This window comes from Cetorhinus maximus, chromosome 14, assembly GCF_964194155.1.
Source record: "Cetorhinus maximus chromosome 14, sCetMax3.hap1.1, whole genome shotgun sequence".
NCBI classification, from domain to species: Eukaryota; Metazoa; Chordata; class Chondrichthyes; order Lamniformes; family Cetorhinidae; genus Cetorhinus; species Cetorhinus maximus.
The window spans coordinates 13,981,198-13,995,009 of NC_135892.1; the positions used below are offsets into that span (position 1 = coordinate 13,981,198).

Below are 13,812 nucleotides of genomic sequence, written 5' to 3' on the forward strand. Positions count from 1 at the left end.
GGTATAGTACAGGTTGTAGTTGGGTAAGGCTGCCATTCAGTATAGTACGGGCTGTAGTTGGGTAAGGCTGCCATTCGTTATAATACGGGCTGTAGTTGGGTAAGGCTGCCATTTGGTATAATACGGGCTGTAGTTGGGTAAGGCTGCCATTTGGTATAATACGGGCTGTAGTTGGGTAAGGCTGCCATTTGGTATAGTACGTGCTGTAGTTGGGTAAGGCTGCCATTTGGTATAATATGGGTTGTAGTTGGGTAAGGCTGCCATTCATTATAATACGGGTTGTAGTTGGGTAAGGCTGCCATTCGTTATAGTGCGGGCTGTAGTTGGGTAAGGCTGCCATTTGGTATAATACGGGTTGTAGTTGGGTAAGGCTGCCATTTGGTATAATACGGGCTGTAGTTGGGTAAGGCTGCCATTTCGTATAATACGGGCTGTAGTTGGGTAAGGCTGCCTTTCATTATAGTACGGGCTGTAGTTGGGTAAGGCTGCCTTTCATTATAGTACGCGCTGTAGTTGGGTAAGGCTGCCTTTCATTATAGTTACGGGCTGTAGTTGTGTAAGGCTGCCATTTCGTATAATACGGGCTGTAGTTGGGTAAGGCTGCCTTTCATTATAGTACGGGCTTTCTGTCAACTCTCTTGGTTTGTGCTCTGATTTCCAGAAGTAGAACAAATTTCACAAGATCCAAAACCTTTAAATATGTTGAGTGGGTTAACCTGCTATGACTAATCCCGATTTACTACATAAAGCTCTGGAGACTGGTGTCCAGCCCATTTCCCTGTCTTCTAATACTAAATAGACAGGTCAAAAGACTAAAATTAATTGGCTTATTCATGAGTAATGTAACACGAAGACAGTGAGCTACAGTAAGAGCATAGTGCAGAGCTTAAAACATATAGTTGAATCTATCCAAAAGTGGTTAAAATACTCCCTTTAGAATATATGCAGTCTTGTACACTGGATGAAGGTCCTTTGAAAGTTTTCCAATGTGAGATCATATATTAGGTGATTTAATTCCTATGTCAAGCTTGAATTCAACTTCCTAGTGTACGGAGCTGAACAAAGACCTTCATTTAGTCCAAACTAAAGGCTTCTATTCACAATCAAGTAGAGGGACACAATGAAGCATTCAGTATACATGGTGACTCGTGTGGGGGTGCCACTGTGAACATCCATCGTATACCTATTAATGTTTGATTAACACTGAGTCATAGCCCCCGTGTCCTAACTCATCTACTGATCTAACAACTTGACTTGTGCATTTGATAACTAAGCAACAGCCTCAGTTTTGAAATTTGCTGGTGGAAAGATCAGCTACCAACTTAATTTTTAAAAAGTGTATTGCATGAAGCACAGGCATTTTCTTGCTGAACAAATTGGAAGTGCTACTTTCATCATAGAATTCACTGTGGGTAGCAAAATATTCACCAAACCAGTTTTTGGTACTCTCAAGATCCCATGCATGGCTACCTAGATATATTTGTACTTATCCACAGACAACATGGTAAAGATATTTTGAGAGAAGTAATATAGATATAGCATTTTCGTATCAGATTGTATAAAAAGTAGTTTGGTAGTGCAGAGCTTGAGTATTGCTGAAAAAAGAGACTTGTCGGAGCTTTTCGTCTTGCACCCATCAAGACACTTTGCAAAAATACCAATATAAAGGGAAAACAACAATTTATACTGTATGAGAGGAGAGTGCTAATTGGTTGGCAAGTAGACTCTGATTGGTAGAGGTGTTGCCAAGGAGAATGCACCAGTGATGGTGGCTGACAGTTAACTGGCAAGCATTGTTTGAAATTTAAACCAGGCAGCTTGACCCTGATTGGTCAAGGCATTACCCTGAGGAATGAGACAGTGAATGGCTGTCACTTATTTTGTTTAGCTGGAACAGGTGCAATGTGTGTACGTGCTCTGTCTGTCTGCAAAGAACAGGGCCCTGTGTATTAATAGCCTCCAGTACACGCAAATATGCCACACTGCGAGTCTGACTGACAATCTTAAATTGGTTGTCAGTGTAATTTTTAGCACACTGAGGATTATTTAGCAAATCACGGAATCACATCTAATGTTGGACACTGTTTTGAGTTTTGCAAGCACGGGCTGGTTGGGTACGGTTTGTACCTTGCTCGTTGCGAACAGCTGCTGGGGCATGCCGTTGACGAAAAACTTTGACGTGTCTTCTTTCATCAGCAATACCCAAATAATATAAATTATATATTTAACTAGGTAGATTAATACATTAATGTTTTAGTGCTGCATTACTGTGTTGCCTGATGGGTTCAACAAGTGCCTGCATGTCATTAAAACTATGGCCATTTTTGTGGAATAAAGGAATGATTTAAGCAGGCAATCCACTAACTAACTAAGCATTAACAAAGTTGCATTGCATCAAAAATTGATCATTTATGAAGGAAACTCACCCCCTCCACCCCCAGCAATTCCTCACTGAGCATCTTCCCAATTTCACCAGAGCTGTTTGTGATGTCAAGGTAGGACAATCCAAGGACCAGTCAGGAAGCTGCGAGTAGATCACCAAGCTGGCCATTGGCAGAGATATGAGGAGCCTTAGAAAGCTGATGGGGCGGGGGTGAACTGCACAGGGTGTCAGAGTAAACAACTTGATGTGCAACAAGGTGCTAAGACGGCTCCACCTTCATATCTCTACACAATGTTAACTCCAACGCAGGAGTGCACCTTGTGATGGTGAAACCACTCCATGGTTGAAGAGGGAATTTAGATGATGAATCTCCTGGAGCACCTCATAGCAACTGTCTCAGAAGAAGCACAGCACGGTACGCGCAAGCAAGTGGAATAATTTTGGTATCAGATAGGGTATAGAAGGCTGAAAACTTTAGCTTTATAAGAAAAATATCTGTTGGAAGTTAGTATTAGGAAATAGAGACTGTTTAAGTAGATTATATTTGTATTTGTGAGTGTTAGGAATGAGTTTAGCTTGAAAGTTTGTTTGATTTGTATTTCTGTATTTGTGTGTTAAGAAAAGGTCAAGTTGAGTTTTAGCTTCACTTTTAAAGGTGAAACCTGGGACTTAGTTTCACTTTTGAGGGAGACAGCAGGTCTAAAGCTGTTTGTATACATGCATTTCTAATGAGTTTTGTGACTCTAGGGATGAAGTTAAAGCGAACACGAGTAGAAAGAACTGTGCAGTTGTGTACCGACGGGCCCAGAGAGGCAGGACCCACACACACACACACACACACACACACATACACACAAACTAAAGAGAAAGCAGTTGAAGTTCAATTGAAAGTATCTGCCAAGGAGAGACTGGAGCAAAGTCCCCAAAATCCAGGGAGTGGAACAGGGGAAAATCCCAAGAAGACCTTCTAGTCAAAGGAAGGACAGGAACCTGGAAAAGGCCCTGTTGTGAAGTTAAGAGTGAGGAGCAGAGAAAGGCTTCAAGGAAGAAAAGCTACAAGAAGCAGATTCAAAGCTATATAAAGGCTTGTGAGATGTCAGAAGGTCCAAAGAAACAACTGAAGGTCTGTAGCTTTCTGCTATGGGCATATGAAGCAGTGGCGTACTATTGATGGCTGAGTCAATGAGAGAGACTGCGTGGAAAAGAGCTTGAATGCATGTGGTGACCTGGGGAGAGGAATATCGAAAGGAGAGTTTGAAACCCTGGAGGTGGACCCATGTGGAAGGTGTCTGGGAGAAAACATCGATTTGGGAGAAAATTCCAAAGCGAATTCTTGGGGAGTGGAGATTGGAAACTCTCATGTGAAAGATGGAGTTCAATGCGACTGGTTGGTTCACGGTGTGACAAGCATCTGGGGGGGAGTTGATGAGTGATCCATAGCATATGTTTGGGGTGGCATCTGTCATTTGTTTTCAGAGTGTGGTGTGTCTGACCACAGGTCGCCTGTTGGTTTTCATGGACTGTGCGCTTACTGTGAACATTAGAGTATAAGATAACTTTTGTAACTTGTGTTATCCTTACAAATCTGTATATGTCTGTAAAGGTATAGTTGTGGGTGAAGGAGTATTGTAATATAGTTCATCTTTTCTTGTTAAGTAAATGTTTTATTCCTTTGTTAGAAGTTCATCAGCTGACTTCAGCACCTCTGTTCAGTACCTACTCTCCATGTATCTAAACAAAAAATTAAAATTAGGATCTATCAAGCCGGGTTCCATCCTGGGATCAGGCTTGTCCATGGGGTAATCTTAGCTGGGATTGTAACAGTAGAATTGGTTAGGGTGGTGTACTTTAACCTCTGGAACCTGGGTTTGAATGCAACCTGAACTGATAGAATGAAGGCCCCTCTTTCATTTGTAGCTTAACCTTGGAAATTGCCATCAGGGTTTTTATAGATGCAAAGTAATCCTCTCGTGCCATAAGGTCTGCCTGGGACCACAGCAGTGCATTCCATCTGATGTGCCAGATCTCTTTCATCAGGGTAATTTTATACCCATAGATGTATCCTATTTATTTGAAATGAGTTTGGTCTATCTGTACTTAGTTCATTGTGGTCAGCATGATAAAAATAATTTGAGGCTGCTCTCTAATGTACAAAGTGATGGTCCTTGACAGTACAATAAATGGTATACTTGCCTAATGGTTTGCTTGTGGTTTCAATTAATAGTCTTTAGCCTCCACAAGGTATTCTTCTGAGGTTTCAGCACAGATTTCAAACCAGGGAATCCCAAGAGATTGGGGAAGACTTTAGTTTTCCTCTGTCTGGACCTATATCCATTCCATTCCATGAGTGCTCTGCCCAGAAGCAGGACTTATTCATTGTCTGCTGGTGCTTCATCCTGAGCCATTTCCCCGGCAGTTCTTTTGTCAGTGATGCTTTGCCATTGCCTTCCACTCTCCGTGGCAGAGCAAGGAGGCAGATCCCAAGTCTACCTCAGCCAGAACGGGAATTCAGTCCATCCTGTTGGCAGTATTCTGACCCACACACTAGCCATCTAGCCAACTGAGCTAATCAGCCATTGTCTGGGCCGATAAATGATGCAAATGCAATCTTTTTGAAAATTCTGTACTTTATATGTTTTTCCTATATTGTTTTACTAGTATGTTTTTTTTTGCATCAGTATTTACTCAGGAAACTGGCATAGTGTATAAGGAAGGAAGGGAAACAAGCAATAGTGTCATGGAACATATAGAGATTAAAGAGGAGGAGGTGCTTGCTGCCTTACAGCGAATAAAAGGTAGATAAATCCCCCGGGCCTGACATGATATTCCCTCGGACCTTGAGGGAGACTAGTGTAGAAATTGCAAGGGCCCTGGCAGAAATATTTAAAATGACCTTAGCCACGGGTGAGGTGCCGGAGGATTGGAGGGTAGCTCATGTTGTTCCGTTGTTTAAAAAAGGCTCCAAAAGTAAACAGGTAATTACAGGCCAGTGAGCCTGACGTCAGTAGTAGGTAAATTATTGGAAGGTGTTCTGAGAGATCGGATATATGATTATTTGGACAGCCAAGGGCTGATTAAGGATAGTCAGCATGGCTTTGTGCATGATAGGTCGTGTTTAACGAACCTTGTAGAGTTTTTCGAGGAGGTTACCAAGAAAGTAGATGAAGGAATGGCTGTGGATGTTGTCTACATGGACTTTAGTAAGGCCTTTGACAAGGTCCCACATGGGAGGTTAGTTCAGAAGGTTCAGACACTTGGTATCAATGGAGAGGTTGTAAACTGGATTCGAAATTGGCTGTGTGGGAGAAGACAGAGAGTGGTAGTGGATGATTGCTTCTCAGACTGGAGGTCTGTGACTAGTGGTGTGCCTCAGGGATCTGTGCTGGGACCATTGTTGTTTGTTGTCTATATCAATGATTTGGATGATAATGTGGTGAATTGGATCAGCAAGTTTGCTGATGACACTAAGATCGGAGGCGTTGTGGACAGCGAGGAAGGCTTTCAAAGCTTGCAGAGAGATCTGGACCAACTGGAAAAATGGGCCAGAAAATGGCAGATGGAATTTAATGTGGAAAAGTGTGAGGTGTTACATTTTGGAAGGTCAAACCAAGGTAGGACATACACAGTAAATGGTAGGGCACTGAGGAGTGTGGAGGAACAAAGGGATCTGGGAGTTCAGATACATAATTTCCAGAAAGTGGCGTCACAGGTAGACAATGTTGTAAAGAAAGCTTTTGGCATGCTGGCCTTCATAAATCAAAGTATTGAGTATAGGAGTTGGTATGTTATGGTGAGGTTGTATAAGACATTGATGAGGCCGACTTTGGAGTATTGTATGCAGTTCTGGTCGCCTAACTACGGGAAGAATATCAGTAAGATTGAGAGAGTGCAGAGAAGATTTACTAGGATGTTGCCGGGTCTTAAGGAGTTGAGTTACAGGGAAAGATTAAACAGGTTAGGACTTTATTCCTTGGAGCGTAGAAGAATGAGGGGAGATTTGATAGAAGCTTACAAAATTATGAGGGGTATAGACAGAGTAAATGCGAGTAGGCTCTTTCCACTTAGATTAGGAGAGATAAACACGAGAGGACATGGCTTTAGGGTGAAAGGGGAAAGGTTTAGGGGGAACATTAGGGGGAACTTCACTCAGAGAGTGGTGAGTGTGTGAACCGAGCTACCATCTGACGTGGTAAATGCGGGCTCACTCTTAAGTTTTAAGAATAAATTGGATAGATACGTGGATGGGAGAGGTCTGGAAGGTTATGGACTAGGTGCAGGTCAATGGGACTAGCGGAATAATATTTCGGCACAGACTAGAAGCGCCGAATGGCCTGTTTTCTGTGCTGTAGTGTTCTATGGTTCTATGTTTTTCACTTTCCTGAACTCCATAAGTGAGGTGAGAATGGCTGTCCTTGACATCAAGGCAGCATTTGACCAAAAATGGCATCAAGGAGCCCCAGCAAAACTGGAGTCAATGAGGATCAGGGGGAAAACTCTCCACTGCTGTGAGTCATGCCTAGCACAAATAAAGATGGTTGTTGGAGGTCAATCACCTCCTTTCCAGGACATCACTGCAGGAGTTCTTCAGGTTAATGTCCTCGGCCCAACCATCTTCAGCTGCTTCATCAATAACCTTCCTTCCATCATATGGTCAGAAGTGGGGATGTTCGCTGATGATTGCACAATGATCAACAGCATTCACGACTCCTCAGATACTGAAGCAGACCATGTCCAAATGCAGCAAGACCTGGACAATATCCAGGCTTGGGGTGGCAAGTAACATTTATGCCACACAAATGCCAGGCAGTGACCATCTCCAACAAAAGAGAATCTAACCATCGCCCCTTGATGTTCAATGGCATTACCTTTGCTGAATCCCCCACTATCAATGTCCTGGAGGTTACTGTTGACCAGAAACTGGAATAGGCATATAAATACTGTGGCTACAAGAGCAGTTCAGAGGCTGGGAATTCTGCGGTGAGTAACACACCTCTTGACTCCCCAAAGCCTGTTCACCATCTACCAGGCGCAAGTCAGGAGTGTGATGGAATACTGTCCACTTGCCTAGATGAGTGCAGCTCCAACAGCACTCAAGAAGCTTGACACCATCCAGGACAAAGCAGCCCGTTTGATTGGCACCCCATCGACAAACATTCACTCCCACCACCGATGCACATTGGCAGCAGTGCGTACCATCTACAAGATGCACTGCAGGAACTCACCAAGGCCCCTTAGACAGCACCTTACAAACCCACGACCACTACCATCTAGAAGGCAAGGGCAGCAGACACATGGGAACACCACCATCTGGAAGTTCCCCTCCAAGGGACTCAGCATCCTGACTTGGAAATATATCACCGTTCCTTCACTGTCGCTAGGTCAAAATCCTGGATCTCCCCCCGTAACAGCACTGTGAGTGTATCTACACCACATGGACTGCAGCGGTTCAAGAAGGCAGCTCAGCACCACCTTCTCAAGGGCAATTAGGGTTGGGCAATAAATGCTGGCCTAGCCAGCCAGTCCAACATCCCATGAATAATAAAAATGCTTTCTGCAGCAATAGCAATGTCTATTGCGTCACTCAAACTGTCATTCAGAAATTAGTATATGGATGTCTCCAGGCGCGTATCAATATTTATTTACTGAGGATTTTCCGCCACTGAGAAAAATTTAATGGTCCAAATCGGAACACTATTCATTTGAGAGCTTCAATGTTTCATCAGCTGGGGTCAAGCTTGAGGCTAGTTTCTCTTTTTAAGAACTGCACATATATTGGTCTCTTAAACCTCTGAGTGATGTTCATTCACTGTCTGCAAGCATCACTGTTGCACCCTTGGTGTGGGAGCACACTGCAATATGTTCAGTACGTTTAACCTGCATGTGTTGTGGTGTATTTGTTTATGCGGCAACGCTACCGCTCAGCCATTCTTATCCTTCATTGACATTGTAACAACAAGGGGTTTATAATTCTTTGTTTCTTTTATCTTGACAGGACTGTTTTGCTGTTAATAAGAATAATATTTGAATACTGTCAGTGTGTAGATGATATCCCTTCAATTACTACTGACATGCTCACTCGTCTCTCAGATTTATTAAAGGTACTTATTTAAAAACTATTTGTTATAACAGTATAGCTTAGCTGTGATGCTGTTCATGGTTGATTAGCTTGCCAGCATTCACACACAGACTGATGAGCTGGGCAAGGTCTTGTGAAAGGGGATTTCTCTCTCACTTCTTCAAGTGTGGAGAAGTAAGGAGACCAAAATGAAAATGAATCTTTGTGGAAAATCTTTAGTTTTCTTTAATCAAATGTTTGTTCTTTTCAGGGTGAGACTTGCAGTGTTAGCGAATGACACACTAGTCCCATTTTAGGATCAGGAGCCCTCAAACCAGCTGCAACATAGATCGAATGCAGATTTAAAAGTCTCCCTACTCTGTCCCAACTATTTCTCTGTTCAATTTGAGCATCTGCTGCAGAAATATGTATTTTTCCATTTCTTGAACGAGTTACCCTGCTTGGTATCTTTGAGTCCGATTGACCGTGTCAATTCCTGTTTGGTTACAAGACAGTTTGTGCCATACAGCAAGGATCACAAGGAAAGAGTTTCAGGTTATTTTGTCCTTGCAGTTAGCAAAGAGAAACAAAAGTACCATTCCTCTGTTGTGGGGTTAATTAAACCCAGGGTGCCAACCTCAATCACCCAGTATCCCCAAAGGAATTATTTTAGAATTTTGTCACCCTTATTTTAATGTGGTTTGTGAGTCAATTATAATTTATGCCAATTAAGAAAATAAAATTTAATGCAAACCATTCCTTGAGCACTGAAATGCCTTTTCGCACCTCAAAGCTGGGCATTCTTTTCTTGAAACTTAGCAAATTGCTATTTTTATTACCCAGCAGTTGGTAAAGCTGAGTTATTTAAAAATCCCAGACGGAAACTTTAACCTATATTTTAAGTGGTATGTTTGAGATGCAACTCTAAATTCAGGAATCAGACCACCAATTCTCGAGAGGTTTTTATATCAAAATACATGAGACATTTATTAAGTTACAACACATTAAACACATACACATGGCTGCAAATCACTACTATCATAACTTTTAACAAATTCCCAAACTAATCTCCATTAAGGCAACAGCAACCCATAGACTTTTAGCAGACACCAGGCAAAGCATTTTCACCGTACAAATTCAAGATGAGGTTCCTCTCATTTTGGTTCCTGTGGAGACCGTTGTAGGCTTACAGCTGCTTTGATCTTGCATTGCCTCTACCCTGCACACACACAACTGCTGTCTGTTATACCCAGCACAGCTCATTGAATGTAAATTCGCATTGTGTCACTAATCCCTTTGTAGCCCAATTCTAACAATAAAACCCCTTATTAGTAATATAAACATTGCATGGTCTCTACTAGCTAGGTGCCAGGTTTCACCCCCTTGAATGCTCTATTCAAAAAAAAATGCAAATGCGCTCTATCACTCTTACATCTCAAAACTAGTACACATCAAAGCACCCAGACTAGCTGGCTTTAATCCAATTAAGACACACCCACAGACTAAACTTCTATTTTAAATGAAAAATATTTTCCAATAATATTATACACATTAATAGCTTCATGGCATTATAAAGGTTGAATGTTCTGAAATGGTGCTAGATCAATATAAGAGAGAATCGCTTTTTCTTGTGTTTTAAGAAAAAAATCTGATTTCTCCATTATTGTTCAGTCATGCCTCTGTATTCAAAGTTGTTGAATGGACCAGATCCCAAACTTGTTTTAAACACCAGTAAATTCACCAGTAGAATCTTGCAGTGTTTGTTGTGTATAGCTGTGGTTGCCTCATGTTAAAGAGCTGCTGGAATCAGTTGGTGCTTCTGTTTACAGACCTTCTGTACTCATGAAGGAGTATCAGCAAATTATGTTCACAGTGAAGCATTCTTTGTGTAACTCCTTTGTGATTTATTAATGGTTTGGAATTGTAAATGTTTATTTACGTATCATTTATTACCATCTGGAATGTTGCTCCAAGCAATAAATATGTAAATTCAGAGCCTTTTCAAAAAAGCTCTTAATGGTGTTCTTACTTATTTTGTTTTAGCATTTTAATTCACGAAGCTGTCAGCTTGTACTCGGAGCAGGTGCATTACAGGTTGTGGGACTGAAAACAATAACTACCAAAAACTTAGGTACATATTCTTTTTGTCTTCCTAACATAATTCATCTAGCTGATCTTGTGCATTTTTTTAATGTATTTAGTGAACCTGGCTGTACATCATTCTAAGTGCAGAATGCATGGAATCACTTATTAACAATCATGACTCAAGATTATAATGGGTACTGCTTTTGAAAGAGTTTAAAGAACACAAGTTTAATATGGTTAATGTTTCCTTGCTAATTAATAATAGCTTTATTAAATGTGAAAATTACAGTACTTAGGATATATAGTGTTTCGTCAATTTCCAGCAAATAAACTTGCTCAAAAAAAACTCCTTAGATCTTTGGCACTTAATTTTTCCACTCCTGGGATAATCCATAATTGTGACCCTTCTCATCAAGGAGTTGCTTAGCTGTCCCCAGCTGGGAAAGCAGATGAGGCAACAACTCCTGATCTGCACACTTGGCTTTGGTGGATCCTAGGGGAGAAGCTCACAAGCAGGATCTTCCAGCATCAGCTAGCCCGCCAGAACAAATAGTGCCTCAGCTGTGTTCCTGACAACACCCAGGGAAACATAACGTGGTCAGTGCTGCTGTGTAGAGCAGAGATCAGATATTTACTCCACTACTTCTCCTACCAGTGTAACTTCCCCATAGCCCTCCACACCAAATGCAATTTTAATTTTCCAAGTGTTATTTCTGCGTGTGCTGATATTGAGCCCAGAACCCCAGCAAATAGATTTAATACTGTTCCCTTTTAACAGGGAGGGCGCTATATGAGTTAGTGCTATTAGTAGAACTTTTTCATATCAGCCAGTACTATGACACGGATAAATGTCAGCTTTAAACCCACATCCTAGAATATAAAGGATATTACTTCTGATTTTGGCAATGCAAATGTTTGATTATACTCATAATATATGAACTCATTTGACTTCTTCCTACTGTGAATTGTGTGGTGCATGCTACACAACAATCTTGCATAAATTAGCTGTGTGAAATATAACTCTGGAAGGAGTCAGAGAGAAAGAATGATGGCAGGCAAAATTACTATGTCTGTACTGGACAAAATGAAATTAAAACAAGTCGGAGATTGTGATAATTTCTACTCTGTTAAATAATACACACATGATTTAGTTTTGAGTATAATACCTCTGACAAAGTACCACACAGAAGATTATAGGCCTATGGAATTGGGGCAAATACAGTAACTCAGTTAGAAGGGAGGAAACAGTGGGTGTAAGGGGCAGTTTCTCAGAGTGGTTGGAATTGAGTAACAGTGTTCCACAGGGTTCTGTTCAGGGACTGCACCTGTTCACTGTGCACATCAGTGATTTGGATATAGAGCTAGAGAGAGTGCTATCCATGTTTGTAAATGATGGTAAAATGGGTATAAAATCTGAGAACTTAAGGAGATTTTGGGTGAAATTTGATATCAGTAGCCATGGGGAGGAGCATGTTGATTTAAAAAAATACTTTGGAAGGATGTTAGGTGATATAGGGGAGCAGAGGGTTTTGGGAGGTCATGATCACAAGAACTAAAAAGCAGCAGCTTAACTGGACAAGGCAATTAACAACAGTATTGGAGTACACGGTTTTTAAGGCATGATGTGTAGAATATGAAAGTGACAGTGCAACAGTAAATCTCTAGTAAGATCACAGTTGTGTGTGAAGTTTTGGACATTATACAAAGGATGTTCAGGCAGTACAGGGGTTGGAGTGTAGATTCACTAATATGCTGCCTGGTCTGACTTTGAATGCTTGACGTTGTTTGTTTTTGTCAGAGCAGAGGAGATTAAATTGTGTTTTGAGAGAGGTGTTTAAAATTACGAAGGAATGGGACAAAGTACATAGAAAAAGTTTTCCAGTGATGCAAGGGGATATAGATTGAAGATTAACCACAAGATATTTATGATAGAGTGCTGGAGATGATTTTTTTTTTCCAGGCTGTGAGACAGGTTGCATTTCTACAAGTAGTGATTGAAGCAAAAACCATGTCAGCATTTAAGAATGGGCTATATAGGTGGCTGAGGGATTATGGAAACCAAGCGGGTACATGGCATTGTGATTACTGCTTTTGTAGAATATGAGCACCAGCACAGAATGATTAGGTCAAATGGCCCATTTCTGTTTAAGAATTTCTATTTAATTCATTGTCTTCCATCTCTTGATGTCCATTAAAAGGTTTAACGCTTCGTTAATAATCTTGCATTTCTCTTAATTTTATCTATGTAGCTCTTGCCTCTCGTTGTTTACAGCTTATTGTGCACTACATTCCCAAAATTAGAGTGCACTTTGAAGCTCGGCTACAGCCAAAGCAGTACAATATGCTGAGGCACTTTGACCATATAACTAAGGTAATATTGTTAAGCATCTTCTAAATCGTAATATGTTAAACATGAACTTTAAGCTGGATTGGAACCAGTGAGACAAAAATGATTTAAAAGTTCCTATTTAATGAGTGGGGTTTGCCGAAAACTTGTTTATCCCTAGTTTTGTTTTGCGAAGAACATAAGGACAATGAAGTTGAGGATTTTTTGTCTGTCCCTCTGGTATCCTCACTTTCCTGTTAAATATCTTGTTGTATTTTGAATGTCTGTAATGTTTTTGTCTCTTCCTGACATAACGTAAGAAATAGGAGCAGGAGTAGTCCATTCGGCCCCTCAAGCCTGCCCCACCATTCAATTAGATCATGGCTGATCTGCCCCAGGCCTCAACTCCACTTTCATGCCAGTTCCTCGTAGCCCTCAACTCCCCGATATTTCAGAAATCTATCTACCTCCTCTTTAAATACTTTCACTGATCTAGCCTCCACAACTCTCTAGGGTAGAGAATTCCAGACATTCACTACCCTCTGAGAGAAGAAATTCCTTCGCATCTCAGTTTTAAATGAGTGTCCCCTTATTCTGTAACTATGTCCCCTAGTTTGAGATTCCCCCACTAGCGGAAACACCTTCTCAACATCTACCCTGTCAAGCCCCCTTGTAATCTTGTACAATTCAATAAGATCACCCCTCATTCTCCTAAATTCTAATGAATAAAGGCCTAACCTGTTTTGCTGTTCTTTATAAGTTAACCCCTTCATCCCAGGGATCAGTCTAGTGAATTTCTTTTGAACTGCCTCCAATGCCAGCATCTCTTTTCTTAAATACAGGGACCAAAACTGTAAGCAGTACTCCAGGTGCGGCCATACCAACACCCTGTACAGTTGTAACAAGACTTCCCTATTTTTAAACTCCAACCCCCTAGCAATACAGGCCAAAATTCTGTTTGCC

At 41.2% G+C, this 13,812-nt stretch overlaps 1 protein-coding gene across 1 annotated transcript in view; it reads left to right on the top strand.

Annotated features, from left to right (window-relative positions):
• The window catches only part of vps54 (VPS54 subunit of GARP complex), an 80,762-nt gene that overhangs the window by 47,993 nt on the left and 18,957 nt on the right, over positions 1 to 13,812 (top strand). The window contains exons 16-18 of the mRNA XM_078556528.1: positions 8,376 to 8,481; positions 10,482 to 10,569; positions 12,773 to 12,894. Coding sequence (XP_078412654.1) covers positions 8,376 to 8,481; positions 10,482 to 10,569; positions 12,773 to 12,894 — 316 coding nt within the window. The remainder of the gene's footprint in view (positions 1 to 8,375; positions 8,482 to 10,481; positions 10,570 to 12,772; positions 12,895 to 13,812) is intronic.